The sequence below is a fragment of the Taudactylus pleione genome, unplaced genomic scaffold, assembly GCF_031769625.1.
Source record: "Taudactylus pleione unplaced genomic scaffold, aTauple2 ptg000483l, whole genome shotgun sequence".
Lineage (NCBI taxonomy): Eukaryota > Metazoa > Chordata > Amphibia > Anura > Myobatrachidae > Taudactylus > Taudactylus pleione.
In genome coordinates, this window is record NW_028284885.1 from 2,065,060 (window position 1) to 2,083,935 (window position 18,876).

Consider the following 18,876-nt stretch of genomic DNA (forward strand, 5'->3'; position numbering starts at 1 on the left):
TCATTATCGGGGTTGGGACGGACCCCGATGTTTAACATTCTAACCTAGAGCGCTGGTGCAATCCATCATTGCTCCGGCGCGGAGACAGCTGATCCAGAAATCAGCCGTCTCCACGAATCTTTTCACTGCTCCTTTCGAGTCCGACTCAGCAGTTGTAGTGCGCTGCGTGACCTAGGGTTCACGCAGGCCCACATAGCCCTGCGGAAAGAGCCGGATAGAGGCGGAGAGTACCGATAGAACCGGGATTGCTTTGCATGGAAAAGGAGTGTGGTTAACACTGAGTGCAGGAGCAAATGCCATCTGGACATGGCGAATGCTCCCGTAATAAGGCTCTTCGGTCCCCATACTAGTGTATGGGGACAGCGGGCCATTCCGGGAGAGAAAGGTAAGCAGGAGATATCTGTGATACTAGTGTATGCGGACAGCGGGGCCATTCCGGGAGAGAGAGGTAAGCAGGAGATATCTGTGATACTAGTGTATGGGGACAGCGGGCCATTCCGGGAGAGAAAGGTAAGCAGGAGATATCTGTGATACTAGTGTATGGGGACAGCGGGCCATTCCGGGAGAGATAGGTAAGCAGGAGATATCTGTGATACTAGTGTTTCAGGACTGCGGTCTATTCCGGAAGAGGATGGTAAGCAGGAGATATCTGTGATACTAGTGTATGGGGACAGCGGGCCATTCCGGGAGCGATAGGTAAGCAGGAGATATCTGTGATACTAGTGTATGGGGACAGCGGGCCATTCCGGGAGAGAAAGGTAAGCAGGAGATATCTGTGATACTAGTGTATGGGGACAGCGGGCCATTCCGGGAGAGATAGGTAAGCAGGAGATATCTGTGATACTAGTGTATGGGGACAGCGGCCATTCCGGGAGAGAAAGGTAAGCAGGAGATATCTGTGATACTAGTGTATGGGGACAGCAGGCCATTCCGGGAGAGAAAGGTAAGCAGGAGATATCTGTGATACTAGTGTATGGGGACAGCAGGCCATTCCGGGAGAGAAAGGTAAGCAGGAGATATCTGTGATACTAGTGTATGAGGACAGCGGGCCATTCCGGGAGAGAAAGGTAAGCAGGAGATATCTGTGATACTAGTGTATGAGGACAGCGGGCCATTCCGGGAGAGAAAGGTAAGCAGGAGATATCTGTGATACTAGTGTATGAGGACAGCGGGCCATTCCGGGAGAGAAAGGTAAGCAGGAGATATCTGTGATACTAGTGTATGGGGACAGCGGGACATACCGGGAGAGAAAGGTAAGCAGGAGATATCTGTGATACTGGTGTATGGGGACAGCGGCCATTCCGGGAGAGATAGGTAAGCAGGAGATATCTGTGATACTAGTGTATGGGGACAGCGGGCCATTCCGGGAGAGGAAGGTAAGCAGGAGATATCTGTGATACTAGTGTATGATGACAGCGGGCTATTCCGGGAGAGGAAGGTAAGCAGGAGATATCTGTGATACTAGTATTTCAGGACTGCGGTCTATTCCGGAAGAGGATGGTAAGCAGGAGATATCTGTGATACCTTCTTGATGAATGGCCCCAAAACTTAATTTCTCCAAAAGTAGGTGAAAATGTCATTTTCACCTGCTTTTGTAGAAATTAAGTGATAATGAATAGACCCTGTGGAGGGAGCAGCTAGTGTACTGAGGAAATATGGCACTAAGGTGGGTTTCTCCTATAATTGGGGCTCAGAACATTAGTAGATGGCTGTACAATCTGGATCTTGTCTACTACAGCGGTTACTGCTCTCAACAACTTCATTTAAAGGAAGGAAATTAAAATATATAACACCTGAAATAAAGGCAGCTCTGACCTTCCCACACATCTCTTTGTTACATTAAGAGTACACTAATTCCCAAAAACTACTGTTGTCCACAATTTTGGGCCAGATCCAGATGACGAAATACACAACTACAGCAGAATTATGCATCCAAAAAAAAAAAAAGGTACCTTCAATTTTGGTCTTGAAATGCGGGTACTGGTTAATGATTTCCAGTTGTTTCCCCCAGTTAAAGGTGTTCCTCCAGTAAGACACCACTTTCCTGAGATGGGTGGAGTTGAAGCCGTAGTTAAACCGGCTGCCTTCAAGCGGCTCGGAGAAACGCGTTTGGTCAATCCGACTAAATAAGTCCTGCAGAAGTGGCAAAGATTCAGGTCATGATTACAGAAGTGACACAAAAAACGTAAGAAGTGCGGCACATACGCGCTGTAAATTTGCCTGACTTTTTTTTACTCAGTCGGTAAACTACGGCTTACTATGCGCCGAAGACCGTCGCTGATCAATATCAGATTGAAATGTCACATAGCCAACCCTGAAGACGATAAACCTGCTTGGACGATGTCTGCCCCTGACCGCATAAGCGGTTATCATGCGACAGCTCTACCTTTGCGTTGTACATCTCAGCCTAAGAGGCCCATGTATCAAAGAAGTGATAAATACCCCAAAACCTATTGTTCCTTATTGAAGCTGGGCGCAATGATGTCCACGCATTGCATGCGGTGCGCTCCAATTCTCGCAGTACATTATAGACTTAATAAATCGCCTTATTGCGGAATTTAGTGGTAATCATGTGGAAACTGACATTATGCAGCGTTACTGGGACGAAGGATTTGATAAATAGGCCCCTAGACAGACTGAAGCAGCGGATCACGACTTGTACGGGCACCACAAGCGAACCAATGCGGATGTAGCAGATTATAGGACTAATGGAGGGCTTGGCAGCATGGTGACGGGGCCCGTAGGAAACATGTGCCTTGGCACACTTCTGGTTTGAAACGGATACGAGCATGATAGATTTTATATAGCCATCACTGAGCCTGGAGGAAGAGGGCACCATCGAGTATGTCCCTGTCCCAGAATCCCCTCTTCCATCACAGCCTCTCTGCCAATCTAGGGGTCTAGTTACTAAGCAGTGTTAGGAGACGTTAGAGTGAAAAGTGATAAGGTGCCAGCCAATCAGCTCCCAACTGTCATTTTTCAAACACAGCCTGTGAGATGGCAGTTAGGAGCTGATTGGCTGGCACCTTATCACTTTCTTATCACTTTTCACTCTGGGCCTGATTCAGACCCGCTCGCGAGCGTAGGACGCTCGCAAGCGGGTCGATGGTGCCCTACTGCACATGCGCACGACGGAGGGAACTCCGTCGTGTGCATGCGCGAGACCCGGCTAGCGACGGGATAGCCGTTGCTCCGGGTCTCGCACCAAAGGGGGCGTGCTGTCGATGTTGATTGACAGCACGCCCCCTTTGGTGGGCGTGCCGGGGGCGTGGCTGCCAGACGGAGGCGTTCCCATGGGAACGCCTACCGTTTGAGTCCGGCCCCACTGACATCACTAGTGATGTCAGTGGGAGTGATTTTGGCTCTGATAGAGCCAAAATCACTCCAGGGCTTGTGGTCACCGAGACCCTACCGCAGGGTCTCGTCGCAAGCCCGATGACCATCGCGACCATCATCATGGACGCTCGCTATAGCTGTGGGTGGTAACCAACAGCTATGCGAGCGTCCATGAGGCCGCTCCAAGTTGAGGGAGGAGGGCCCTGATTCAGAGCAAGAGCGCTCTGGTCAGAGCGTTCGGCTCTGAATCAGGCCCTCTGTCTCCTAACACTGCTTAGTAAATAGACTCCATAGTGACATAAACCCCAACAGTACAAGAATTTGGTGGCGTGGCCTAGTGGTAAGGGGTAGGTCTGACACTAGGAACGTGGCAGGATGTCATTAGGGGGCTTGCCTAGTTCTTTAAGCCTGAAAACGATTGCGGGCTGGTTCCTGAGATACATCTCACCACCTGTATTTGCATTTTGGCGCAAACACGTCCAGAAAACAAAAACAAACAAAAAATCACCAGAGTATTGAAAATCTTATTACATTTAATTCTTCCTCCGAGGTCTCAATTGTAAAAGGACGGATGTCTTCATTCTCATCGTCATGTCTCTGCCCGGCACCCCACCATCCATCACCCATGGGCAGGGTCTCATCTTTTCTTCGTAAAACAAACTGGTAGAGGAGTGCTCCTAGTACCAGGGCTACGACAATCTCAAGCAGCATTATACCTGCAACAAATGATTGTATGTTCAGTACAGGCAATAAACGCTTATTACACGGAAGGGTTTTCTTATTAAGAGTTTAGAACATCAGATAAGTTATAACTTCCACCTATTGTGGGGTCTCTTATGTGTGCATAGATTTTTCCGTTTTACAGCCCTTTCTCCCTGGTGAATGTGCAAGGTGAGCAGGACGTTACGCATCACCCTTGTACGATATGGAGGTCCCACCAGCAATGGTTGCCGGGCTCGCCACCCATCTCCTGCCTAGAACACTTTTATTGGCTTGTATCTTTCATCCTTCTGGTCTTTTCAACAAAGTGGTTATATCATCAGTCCTTTATTCGTGGATGTCCTCGATTACAACACTAAGAGTCTCTCTGCACACAAATGTCTACATTCAAGAGAGCAAGAGTAACATTGTGACAATATAAACTCAAGATGATATAAAGGTTTGTCTGAAAATAACAGAATGCAAAAAGTTTAGCCAATGATTTTAGTTTGTAAAAGAACATGTACAAGCCAAGAGAGAAATCCGAAGGTGCGCAGTCCCTTAATCACATAACTTCACCCCAGACTAGGATTCCATTATATGGTGGACTGCACCCTACCTATCCGTCTGATCTGCTCTATTCAATCTAAAACCAAACACAATGTATGTGCCAAGTATATGGAAAGCTCTTCCTAGCCTATATCTGCATTGCAAGAGCGCTCGGTGCCGTTTGTTCTCACGAAGGGCTGACTCTGCTTGCTATCAAGTTACAGACACTAGAGACGTGGCAATTGCTAATCCTATTAACAAACAACAGCTAAACAATGGGTGTATAAAGTGGTGCTTTATCATAACACCTTAAAGAGCAAAGGAACCCACGATGGGATTATTGGGCTAAATAATAAACCTGGAATAGATGAGGCAGTTATATTGCATCACATCTGCCCAACGTGCTATTAGCGAGAGCTGGCAGGTTGGTAAGGGGGTGGTGGGTGTTCTCTATCTTGCATCATTCTGGAATTAGGAGGAAGGTTTAAAGCCCAGACTTCCATAAATATCTACAACTAGCTGGGAATAATGGACAAGCCATGCTGTGTTAGATTACAGAGCTGTAGCATGGACCTGCTCAGTTGGGTGGCACAGCCATGGGCCCAAACATAATGGGATCCCTGTGACAGAGCTTAAGCCAGGAGCTCTGACCAAGAGGCACGGCTGGGGTAATTAGCGGAAAGCCTTTGCCGGCATCAGGCCCCCAGGCTGAGAAGGGAGGCATTCAACTAAAAACAGGCACCCCTGGTGTGTGCCATCCTGGCTAACCGGTGGCTACAGCCCTAATGGACAGTACGGGTAGGGACTGAACACTATTTGGCTTGATACGTGAAAATGACCATTTCGCAGTTTATTCAATTGGTTACGAATTACTGAAACCATTTACATGTAATCCCATCATTCCCCGAAACGGGAGCAAAATAACGCTACAGCGCAAGCGTCTCCCTGAACAAGCAGATAAAATAGAGATAAACAGGATTTGTTTAGATATCAAATAATAGAGAAAGTGTCGAGAAAAGCAGAAGCGGAAAATTAGACGACAAGCAGAGCAGAATTTGCTTTGTCTCTTATTGAGAAAATACTACAAAGCAACAGGATTATGTCAGTATAAGTTTATTGGGTCTATTTATAAAGCAGTGAAAAGCCAACATTCTTCGAAATCACTAGAAAATACGTTTTTTTTTACTGCTTTGGGCCATTTAGCAAAGAGTTACCGGCAATTACTGCCCTACCCATAGACTTTATGAGGACGGCGGCTTAACTGTATTTATCAAGATGACGTTACCAAGATGGTCCCCGCTGCTTGTAATAGGGATCCAGCGAAGCCTATCCTGTTTTGAGCAAATCCCAATTTTATTTATTCAATACATTTTTTAGTGATTTTTTTTGTAAACATTTACAAACAAAAATAAAAATGACAGTGCTGAACCATTGTAAGAACAATATAAAGACATTTGTTGAAGTACAATAAAGTTATATATACTTTCAAAGAAGGCAAAGACATGGTCTGTTATTTTAAGATTTATGGAAAAACAACTTCTGAAGAAATCAAACATGGTTGCTTACATTTAATTTCCACCAAGCGAGTCACAATTTAAACATATCGCATTGAATCACAACCTGAGGCTTCATACATAGGAAAGCTTATTGTCTCAAACATTTTACATATACCATCAGGGCTCAATAACCAATCACTGATCACCACCAAACTTTTAATGAGCACGACCAGCATAAGACGATTCAAGCCATCTAGACCAAATTTGAAGGTATTTATTTTCTGATCTCCTGGCTATATATATATAGCACGAAAAATATGTGCTATATCACATATTTTTCGTGTGACGAAACTGTGTTTACCAACGATAGCCATGCGCTGATGCTCGGGCCGCACACCTTAGCGAGCATGCACATATTTGCTACAAATAATTTAGGGTATTTACCAATGGAATAGTCTTCAATATTAGCTAAAATACAGGATACTGGAGTGAGGACATCTTGTGGTATACCTGTATCTTATATAATGCGGCACACTTCTTGCCAGAAATTATATATCTTTGGACAGATTTCAGATACCCTTCTCGGTATAATTGCCCAATAGACGTCACACCCCATTTTCCCCACACCTCCCCACAGAGCTCAGTAAACGCCCTTGCATGAGCTAACGGGGTATCTGGGTCTAGTCCCTCCCCCCTTAGAATCCACAAGGCCATTCTCCAGATTTACAGATTACAGCTTGTTTAGACAGGGGGATTCTGACAACTATCACTAAAGAGAAGTTGAACCAGAGACAAACCCGTGCCACTCCCGGCCATAATAAGATTAGGCATCGAATCTACCTGTAAGTCTTGGAACCATTCCCACAATTGTGCTAGCTGTGTGGCATAATAGTATAATTTAAATGATGGCAGAGCCAGACCCAGGCCCGCTGAGAGCCGCGGCGGGCCCGGGTAATAAGGGGCGTGGCCTAATCGCAGGAGGCGTGGCCAAGCCCCCTTCCCGAAAAAAAAAAGATTTGCAGCGCCGCTGTGCGCTGGAGAGGGGGCGCTCTGGGCCCCCTCAGCCCTGCTCAAAGCCAGGGGGGTGCGATCAGTGTGATCGCTCCCCCCACAGGCATAGGAGACTGCTGTGGCTGCTGCCACGAGCAGTCTCCACTGCAGCTCAGCATGCTGTGTGCTAGGCTGCTCTGAGGGAGGGGGAGCGGCGCCGGGCCCCTCAGGAAGCCCGGGCCCCGGTAATCTGTACCCGCTCCCCCCCCCTCTCGGCACCCCTGGCCAGACCACCCGAATCTCTATGCCTAGTCAGTGTATCAGTTTTGATTCGAACTCTCCCGCTAGACCAAATTAAGGAGGAAAGTAGACCATCAATCTGCTTAAATATTTGCTTTGGGATATATATTGGGGAATGGTGTATAACATACAGTAGTTTTGGTTGGAAAACCATTTTAACTATGTTAACCCGACCTGTCATAGTCAATGGTAATTTGCCCCAAACAGAAATTCGAGTTTTAATAAACTCCAGCTGGGGGGTGATATTAAGAGGTATGTATATCGCAAGGGATCTTTGGAGATCCAAATCCCAAGGTATTTGAAAGAGATTACCCGTTGCAACGTGAACTGTAAAAGTGGGTCAGTTGGATCTACAAATGGAAGTACATAGGATTTATCCCAGTTTATTTGTAAACCGGAGTATCTACCGAATGTATATATAATGCTTAAAACATGCGGCATTGAAACTGTATATTTTGAAATAAACAATAAGATGTCATCTGCGTATAAGTGGACCAGTGGAGAAACTGCCCATAGCAACCAATCAGCATGGAGGTAGCATTTATCAAGTAAATTCCATAAAAGGGCAGGTAAAAGCGGATGGGTTGCTTTGAGCATATCAACCCCAGTATTTTCAAAAGTTATTATTTCTAAAATAACTGAATGGAATCGCGGATGCAGCAGCAGGAGCAGCTTGTGTTATTAGAATAGACCCTGGGAAGGCATCCAAATACGCCCCATGCATACTCTCAGCAGATATCACCACCGCCTGGGGCTTACAGCCATATGGGCGAGGCTAGGTGATGTTTTAGGCACTGCACAGTAATGGCGCCCCCTATGCTCACACAAAGGTGTTTGCATGCAGTTCTGAGAACAGACGGACAACTAGCGGATGGTCAGAGGAGCTGGTGGTAATACCGGATGTGGTGACAACTGTCCTATCTTGAGGAGAGAGTGTACTTTATGTACAGGTACAAGCTTAAACCCCTACGTATTTGGAAGCATAAATAGAGTCCGGTGTAGTTGTATTCATAGGGTTAATATGCGTAGTTCATGTCAGCCTATTAGGATCAGTGGGGTCATAGCTGGGGGAGGAGTTTTGATTTCATTAGTTCAATGTCAGGCATCTTTTTTTCTTGGACTTTCCTCCCTCCCTCCCCCAATTGTACATTTTTGGGAGGCGGGAAGGAGCGTAAGGACGGTGGTTAAATTCACGGCAATTACGGGTGCAATCTACATCATTGTATGGCTGATTTTACCCCACTGGCCGGGCTTTTTTGTCAAATGCAATGGTGCAAGATTTGGAGACCCTAATAATGTTTACTTGCTTAAAGGGCAATTGGCCCTGCAAGTATGGTGCAGGATAAGTGGAATTGCCTTAATTGGATTTGGCCACGTTTGGCTTATGCCGCTCCATCTTTCCGCCACCAGTATTTTTTGACAGTTAATATTATACATAAAGGCAACAAAATGGTCAGTGTCTTTATTTTAGATAAATTATTGATAAGTTTGGTTATAGTACACTGACTTAATTTATGCTCACATATAACGATAGGGCGTTTAAGTGAAACACTAGTGATTGGCTGCTTGCTAACGCCCTGCACACGCTAATTGGGGATAGATTTATCGTCCAGGAACAAATTAAGCCCCTGCGAGCATCGGAGTGTTTTATAAGCGTTATATATTTGTTTTTCATGCAGACACAAGATGGGGAGGGCCGGGGGGAGTGTTTTCTTCTGTTTTAGCATTTAGGGGCCCATTTAACATAAAATATTTGCAGATTAATCGCAAATATTTAGTGATCCCTCCATTCCCGCCAACCACCGCAACCCAATAGGCGTCTTTGGTGTATGCGATGGTGCCAGATTTATCAGCTTCCAGAATGCAAAGCATTCCATAGACTTAGCCCACAGCTGCCGCTGACGTTAGCCTATTGCAGCCTAAGGGCTACACTTGGCGTAAGTAGCCGGCAGAGGGTTCTCCTGGAACCCTCCCTGGTAATGGTGGGCGTGCATGTGCAGTAGCTCTCTGGGCACAACGCAGGGATGGGCTCCTTTTGGAACCCCTGTCCCTGTGGGCACTGGGTAATGCATTTCGGCGCTATGATCGCATCTTGCAATGCGATCATGGGCAGTAAACTCATACCCAGATCTCATTGCAAACGCAATCATTAATAAACGGGCCTCTTAAAAGTGCTCCGAGACATTATTATTACTATTATCATTTATTTATATGGCGCCACAAGGGTTCCACAGCGCCTTACATGATACATAAAGTCCAGAAACAGTTGAACAAAACAAGAAAACAGTGATAGTGTTCCCGCTAGGCTGCTTTAGCGGGGCGCCGCGCCCTGCCCTATTTCTGAAGGGCAGAACGCGCCCTGCCCTATTTCTGAAGGGCAGAACGCGCCCTGCCCTATTTCTGAAGGGCAGAACGCGCCCTGCCCTATTTCTGAAGGGCAGAACGCGCCCTGCCCTCCAGCACGCTGAGAAAGCCTGCAGGTTCTGCCTCCACCTGCGGGTCGCTGTGTGCCACGGGTAATCAAAACGGCGGCGCAGCGGTCACAGCCGGTGAATGGACGCCGGGCGCATCCATTCACAATGACCGCAGCGCTTGGGGGCTGCCCGACATGTCCGTTAGTGCCGGGCACGCCCCCAGGAGTGACGAAAAGGGGACGCGTCATACAGACAGGCCCCCTTTTCTTTGGCCACACCCCCTTTTCAGGCACGTGCAAAAGTGCCCTAACTCTAGGTCTGGCGCCCTGCCTGCCGCCGGACCTAGAGTGAACACTACAGTGACATACAGTACAAGACATTGCAAGACAAGTACATGGTATATAAATATTTGGAGCATAGAGTAGATAACGATCTAACTAAATGGGCGCATTACGGTTATATAGTTTTGTGACGTTTCCCCATGAAAAAAAGCGGGCACATTTGCTTATCTAGCATGAAATGGATCAACGTGGAATATGAGCGGACATAAGCTCACTTTGCGTGCGCTCTTTTTAGGTGCAACTTACGCCCCTCTCTGCGGCACACTCGGCAATCGACCTTTAGCATTAAAGGCTGGAGAAGAAAGTGGTAAACTTATATAAAAGGTATAAAAATAAATTATATATATCTAAAAAAAAAAAAATGTAGACGTTCCATTTATAAATAATTTTTTGATTTTTTTCGGCCCTCCACAAGGAACAGCGGGAACGATGTAAAGTGAGCTGGGGATCAGTTACACTTTAATATTTTGAAAGCGGTGAAACCGTCAGATTCAGATTTTCTTCAGTTGTTTTTACGACGTGACTCAGACACTTGGCATGTGTAGCTTCCAGTCTGTGGGCAGAATACCAGCAAGCCGGGTGCAGAGGGGCAAAGTCTGTGCAGACACATTAATTCTAGTGTACATGTACATAGCAGCACCCGGGAAATAACAGACAGTGTCATATATTTGATCAGACATAGGTGCAAACTTAATTACAAAAAATAAATAAATCTATAATTACTGCAATTTGCATAAAAAATGCGAGGGTGTACGATTTGCCAGCCTGCATATATGCTCAGTAGAACATGGTATCAGCGTTCCATTAATATAGAAATTACTACAATAAAAATATGGCAGGAATATTTCCACTGTGAAAGAAAACTTTATTCATGATTTAATTCAATCATCACCATCCTGAGACTACGGACGTTCTTTATCACAGGCAAGACCAGGAGAATCTGATCACTGCCAAACCACAGCCCCTAGGGAAAGACTTTTCGACCTGTGGCCCTCCAGCCATTGTGAAACTATGCACCGCCCTGACAATTTTAGCATTCCTGAATTGCCACACTGTGGCAGGGCATGCTGGGACTTGTAGTTTCGCAACAGTTGGAGAGCCACAGGTTGGCCAGGCCTGGCCTAGGAAATATCGAACATCTGGGTATTGAGGACAAACAACTCTACGACAATTTCTTGACAGGATAAGAAATAGATGATTGAAAAGAAACCTGGCCTGTCACCACAGACGGTTGGCTAACCATTAGGCAAATCTTGGTGTAGATTCTATAGAAGTGAACCAAGCCCCCTTGTTAATCCGTGGTCCTGCTCCACCAGGTAACTGTCTAATAGTGTAACAATTTATAATTTCGGGTCTGAAACCTGACACTTAGAGGGTGTGGGCCCACAGGCAGTGGGGCCCACCAGGGATTTCCCCTATACCCCTGTGGGCCAGTCCAACCCTGTGTACGGGAATGCAGGAAGTAGGCTGTCAGCTTAGCTTAGACATGTGCGTGCGCAGAGATGAGCCAGTTTTGCAGATCTCTTGCAGCACGGATAAGGCTGGCACAAGAGCGAGCCGATATGGATGACTGCTATGAAACAGTCGGCGGTAATATAAAAGAGCAAAGCAGGAAAAGACTCCCGTTCTCACTAGCAATGCCGTTTTACGCCCTTTGGTCAATAAGTTCCATAGTCTGGCTAGGTTTGTGTACACCTGTAGTACTATAGCAGGGGTGGAGAACCTTTTTTTCTGCCGAGGGCCATTTTGATATATAGAATAGTATTCGCGGGCCTGGTTCAGACCACACCCCCTCCAAGAGATGTCAACGTGGGCGGGGCCACAATCGCCGGTAATGGCAGCAATGCCTGGAGCTGTAAGGGCAGTGGTGTGACCATCTGAAGCAACCCAAGGATGCTCCAGGTGGCACTGCTGCATAGATTCTGGCTGCAGGACGCCACTCTAGGCACGCTGCTAGCCAGATGAAGCTAGCAGAAAAAAGCCCTGAGGGCCAGACCAAATGATACCGCGGGCCTTATACGGCCCCCCGGGCCTGAGGTTCCCCATCTCTGTACTATAGGATCAGTAACTGTAACTGCCCTCAGGAGGAATCACATATAACACATACTAGCCCCATCTGACAGATTATTTCACTTGTATTTATATTAAGGCACAAACAGAACATCCGGGGGCCATTCTCTCCCCTTCCTGGTGCAGCCAGCAATTGGGCAAACTGTCTGCATACTAACTGTACCGGCCCTTGAGGGGTAAAGTCCCTGCTAGTCCCATAGCATGGTTTTAGACCTAGAACATGCTTATGCAACTGACATTAATTGAGGGGTGCGCGCTGTGTAATATTGATTTTAAATGTGTTACTAAACAGTGGTAAGGGACTGATAGATCCTGGTGCCCATCGCTTCCTCATTGCCCAGTATAATCTTTCATCCATCCCTAACGCATGATGCCTGGGAGAACAGATTCCACTGTAGTATACTGCCAGGCTCTCCAGGTGAAAATCTCCCACCTACGTTCAGATGTACCTGGTATGAAGTGTCGGCCCTGGCAAGTCCTTAGCTGTGCCCACTCCCAGACCTCCCACAACTTCTCCAGCTATCAGAGATTAGGACAAGCTGAGCTCTCACATTGCCAGTAACAATACACAATCAGGGGTGGGCGCTACAGACAGGGTGGGAGTGTGTACAAAGGTTTAACCCCGTCACTGCCCACAACAGTACACAATGGGAGGCGTTGGCGAGGGTGCATGAAGAGCCTATTAACCCTTTCAAGCCCAAGACAAGTACACAGAAACAACAATGTACACAGGTTATACTGTATATCCCAGGTTCTGTGCATGTATGTGAGGACACACACTATATATTATTAGTAGCTCTTTTATACATGACAACTTTAGCAGCTCTTTACGATATCTCAGTTACAGCTGGAAAGAAAACAAGCTGGAAAATAGAAGATGACTATGTTCACACAGTAAGGAGGAGACAAGCTGCCCAGTTTCCCCCTTGGGGATAATATTCCAACAATATAATGTGTAGTTTATTCTGATCACACATTTCGCAATCTGTTTTCCAGGGCTGGTCAGGTCTGCAAGGACCAGCCAAATCTAAACCAAGGACAATGGCTGGCGATTGCATATGAAGGGCGCGCACAGGATTGAGTGATTTGTCAAATTAAAATAGATATGAAAGTAGCAAGTAACGTGGCAGCTTTGGGGCATGCTCACAGCACCACCCAATGTTTTGCTCAGGACAGGTTCCAAATGTGATGCTTAAAGTGGGCAATCCCTCATAACGTAGCTTTCCAAGTAGTGACACATTGTAGCCAGTGCAAACCATGTATCCATCCATCTCATTAAATGTCGTGACAACACCTGCTGTACAGCTAGACAGACAAGACAGATAGATAGATAGATAGATAGATAGATAGATAGATAGATAGATAGATAGATAGATAGATAGATACACATACACATATACATATACACACACACACACACACACACACACACACACACACACACACACCAGCTATAAAACCACTAACAGGAGAAGTAACACTGATTATCTTGTTACTAAGGCCGGGATGTACTAAGGTTGCGGTGACCACATTCCACCAGTCACCGCAACCTTACTAATCGCATATGTACTAACATATGTGATTAGTATTGCAAAGGACAGCTCTTGCGATAAGAGCTGCCCTTTGCGAAGCAGCTGACGCCGGGTGAGGGTCTCCGTGGGACCCCGCCCCCTCCAAGCCCCGGGAGCTTCTTGCTGGTGACCTGTGCAGGAAGCCCTGGGCTCCTCCTCCTCCTCCTCCCTGCACCCGGAAGATAAGGAGGAGGAGGAGGCGGAGGACCCAGCAGGAGCGTGGGACGGCAACCATGGAGAGCAGGTGAGTGGGGTCCAGTGCTGGGCGTTTGCGGGGCGGCGGCAAAGCGTCAGGTGCGGTAAGAAGCCCATAGGTTCTATAGGGTAACACCAGGCTTTTCTGGCATTACCCTCTGCACCGATAAAAGGGCAGACAGGGCTTAGTACATATGGAAATGCGGTAAAAACCCCGAAAACTGTGTTTTTACCGCATTTTTCCTTTAGTACATGCTGGCCTAAGGCACCTGACGAGGGGTTTTATATATTAGGCAGGAAGTGAAAACTCAGTTCTTGAAGTCGATGTGTTGGAGGCAGCATAAATGGGCAGGTGCAATGGGTTTGGGTACGGGATGCCGGCACTCGGGATCTCGGCAGTCAGTATCCCGACGCTGGAATCCAGACAGGGTCAGGATACAGACACCTCCTACATCGACCCCAAAACCTAACCCTCCCCTCCGCAGCCCTAAACCGAACCCCTCCCCCCACAGCCTAAACCCAACCATCCCCTCAGTGCCTAACCCTATCATTGCCCTCCCCCTAACCCCATCACTTACTGCCGGGATGTCAGCGGTCTGGAAGCTGGCACCGGAATTTTGACTAGTGTCAGAATTCCGGCGTTGGCATCCCAACAACCGGGGTAGTGATTACATCCCGTGTAAGGATCTGAGCGACTTCGGCCATGCATCTCCAAAAGGGTAGGTCTTGTAGGGTGTTCCCAGTGGTTAGTACCTACAAGGAAGGCCAACCGGTGAACCGCCAACAGGTTCATGGGTGCCAAGGCTAATTGATGTGCTTGGCGAGCGAAGGCTGGCCACCCTGGTTCCAACCCACAGAAGTAGGCTGACCATACTAACCCTTTTAAACTGGGACACTCATGAAGTACACAGGTTCTGTGGATGATTCAAACCAGGTGAAATGCAGCCACAGAACCTGTATAATATATATGCATCCCAGTTAAAAGGTATAGTACAGTAAGCCTATACAGAAGCGCTACTGTAGCACAGATTGCTGAAAAAGTTAATGCTGGCTATGATAGAAAGGTGGCAGAACACGCAGAGCATCGCAGCTTGCTGTCTATGGGGCTGCGTAGCCGCAGACTGGGTGTCAGAGAGCCCATGCTGACCCCTGTCCACCGCCAAAAGCGCCTACAACGGGCCCTTGAGCGTCAGAACTGGACCATGGAGCAATGGAAGAAGGTGGCCTGGTATAAAGAATCACGTGTTACATCATGTGGACGCAGGGTGCGTGTGCGTCATTTACCTGGGGAAGCGATGACACCAGGATGCACTATGGGAAGAAGGCAAGCCGTTAGAGGCAGTGCGATGCGCTATGGCAGGTGCGGCGTCTACATCCATGTACAGCCTCATATGTGAGCGGAGCTGCATCTGTGTATACAACTACTTCCACCTACAAGTCCGCGACATTCCCATAACATGCCTATAAGACATACAATCTTAGCGCGTGCACTATGCTTCCTCACTGTCCAAAAAACGCCATCACCTTTCAAAGACGGTTTTGATACTGTACATCTTGAGTGCAACAGCGCCTTTGTGTGTAAATTGCGTAACGCATGCGCCGTACTCCGTGCTCTTGGATGGTCACATCAGAGGCAGCAGGATATTGTGGTAGAAACTGGTTCTTTCAGGAACGTAGGCAGCCCAGCAAAGACATTGATGCGTTTCTCCCCTTTAGCAGAGGTTTCACCTTGCCTTTTGAAAAAACCCTGCTAAAGGGGAGAAACGCGTCAATGTCTTTGCTGTCTCAATTGGAGTGGCGAGTGACCCTTTCACTATTGAGGTATCACAGCAATCCCCTATTCAGGATAAAAACTCTTCATTATCGTATAAGGATTATTATTATCATTGTTTACAATATTCTTATGGGACTTTTTTTGTGCGGAGATATATATATTTTTCATCAGCATATTCCTCTATGAGATTAACATCAGGTCCATATTGTTGCTTTTAATTTGTGCTACATTATGCATGCTATGTAATCAATTGGGTATTTATTTCAGGAACTGCAGTTCTGTGTATTTTATACATTTTTATATATTGTTCTTTGATATTTTGAATTAAAACAGCTTATAGCCGAATGTTTATAGTAATTGTATTTATTTAGTGGTCCCAGGAGCAGACACATTCTTTATTAGCTGTAATGATACTTATTGGAGAAGGGGGAGCCTTGCGAGAAGGGGGAGCCTTGCTGGCTTCCACATTGCAACCAAGCTATAACAGTGTGCCAGGAAATTCTTAATTGAATAGATCCCTTAAAATATTTCTATGCACAAAAAGAACAAAAACATGAAGTAAGTAATGTTTGATCTCGTTCCTGGACTTTGTGTGTCAGAGTTGAGGATTACATTAATCTGCTATAATAAACCCAACTGAAATTCCATATCAACAACTTGTTTCCCACTAGGGAATGTCACGTAGTCTAACTGTGCACAATAAAGAATTAAATGCCACAAGCCTGAAGTACCACAATTAATTGCAGTGGTGGAATATTGGCCCTGATTCAGAGCCGGACGCTATTTGCGCTCACTCGTTCATTAAAAAGGGGTGGCTATTCAAATGAACCGTTCGCACTTTGCGGTCTGTTCACGCCTCTAAGTCTGAACGAGCGAACAAAACTTGCGGTCATAATTTTGAAAAAGACGCCCCCTGGCCGCTCGCACCATACATCATGTCCGCTATTTAATAGATTAATCGAGTACATCGAACAGCGTATGAACTGCTCGCTATTCTTGTGGTTGGTTTTTCCTACCGCAATCTTGCGAGCAGTTCTGACTATAAATCAACCAAGTGACGTGGTCAATGAAGCTCCTGTATTAATTATGCACACCCATAAAATGCCCGTTTTGACCTTTAAGCACGCCTGCATTCTGAATTCCACTCCCCGTTTTCAAGCACCTTCCCCTGTTACCACCCACATACGCCTCCTCCTGTCACTCAAAATAGCAGCATTCGCTATTTAGCGAACAAACGATTTTCGGCCGCACTGACTGGTTCACGCATGCGCATTAAAATCCGTACGCATGTGCAGATGTGCGAACATCGCTCATAACGAATGCGCGGCCGCTTACGAGCGGCTCTTAATGAGGGCCATAGTCCCCATCGCCCGGAGGCAAGGTCCCCTATACCCCTTCCCCACAGCACGGGGGACAATATCTCCTTCACGGCCTACCATAACCCCTCATGTCATTTCTCTTGCAGGTGCTCACCTCAGGAACTGCAGGAGGGAGAAGGCTCACAATCTGTATAAATGCCTGCATGCTGCCATTCTAACGCTACAGGTAGTGTGCGGGTCAACCTACGAAGTACCCGGTCTTCCACACTGCCCTCTCCCTGTCTCTATGTGCCCGCTAGAGCCCCCCTTGATATCTGGCTCCATTGCCCCAGGAAGTTACAACCCTGTTTAAGAGATGATTACTGAGAGGTCTTCAGTGTAACGGGCGCTTGTTAATTATATTACAGGCACCACTTCCACTAGGAACAACACTGCAAATCTACTGCCCTTTTTCAGGCTCTTGTCGGCAGCCGGGGACATGGCGCTGGCGAGTTACAGACACCAAAGCAATAGTTTCCTAAATCTCCCCCTGCCTGACACCGATCATTTATTCACCGATTACAGCCAATCCCCGGGACAGTTGAAGCAGCTGTTCCAGGGGTATCGTCATGGCACTGCTGTATTAAAGTAGCAGCCGTATAACTAGCAAGCGCCATTTAGTCATAGACCTCAAGATCAGACTATGAACCCGAGAAGATAAATAACATAGACCCCTATGCACTAAACCTTGGAGAGAGATAAAGTACCAACCAATCAGCTCCTGACACATTACAAGCTGTGTTTGAAAAATAACAGTTAGGAGCCGATTGGTTGGTAAATTATCTCCATCCACTTTATCTCTTGCCAAATCTTAGCACATAGACCCCTATGACACATACAGAAAATCTGGAATTCTGTGCCACCTGTATCTGACACTGTAACTTTACTAGACTACCAAGCCACAACGTACCAGATCTATTCACAAATCATTACCTTATAATACACAAGGAATGTTAATTTATGTATAAACGCCTGTACAGAATACCTGCAGAAATAGGTGTATATTAGAAGACCAAACGCTCTCTATACTGTATATTATTATTAAAAGGTAGAGAAGTCACTTATAAAACCTTCGGCCTGCTGCCCTGCACTTAGATAATCACACGACCTACGTGGTGACCCACACAAAATGGAAACTGGACAAAATGTAACACCCACATTGCAATTTGCTTGCGGCATGTTCCATTTGGAAACGCAGTGTAAGGAAATTCTGCCAACACGCAGAGAATCTGAACGCACAGTAAACCAAATGGCGAATGGTCTGTTTGGTGTGGCTCATTACTTCAGCCGCTTTGGCAACCATGCAATGCCAGCAGTTTAATTGGGAGAGGTACCCGTTACAATACAGCCATAGGGGGGTAATGACAAGACCCTGGACTAGTTTGAGGTGAGGCAGATTACCACGAAAATATTATGTTAATGTGAAGTAACTCTAAAGCTGCATACACACACAACAATTTTGTTACCAACGATTTTATGAACGATTTTCTGTCAGATTATCTGTCAGATTTTTTTAAAGTGTAATTAACGATTTTTTTGAACTACAAACGATTTTTGCATATTCCCTTAATGAAAATCGTTGAGTTGACAAGTCTGGCTGAACTACAAACGTGAATGAACGATAATCGTTCATAGTTTGACTCAGAAAGTGAACGATTTTTTCAAACGATTATCGTTAAACGATATTGTTTAACGATAATCATTCAAAAAATTGTTGTGTGTGTGTACGCAGCTTAAGGGGTCAATCCAATTAGGTGCGAATTGAGAGTTCGTTTCATGAAAC

The 18,876-nt window shown here is 46.4% G+C and overlaps 1 protein-coding gene across 1 annotated transcript in view; it reads right to left on the minus strand.

Annotated features, from left to right (window-relative positions):
* EPHX1 (epoxide hydrolase 1) overlaps nt 1-18,876 on the minus strand; it is a 41,909-nt gene that overhangs the window by 19,841 nt on the left and 3,192 nt on the right. The window contains exons 2-3 of the mRNA XM_088449370.1: nt 3,868-4,052; nt 1,953-2,133 (exon numbers count right to left, since the gene is read on the minus strand). Of these exons, the coding sequence (XP_088305496.1) occupies nt 1,953-2,133; nt 3,868-4,047 (361 nt within the window). The 5' untranslated portion in view covers nt 4,048-4,052. The remainder of the gene's footprint in view (nt 1-1,952; nt 2,134-3,867; nt 4,053-18,876) is intronic.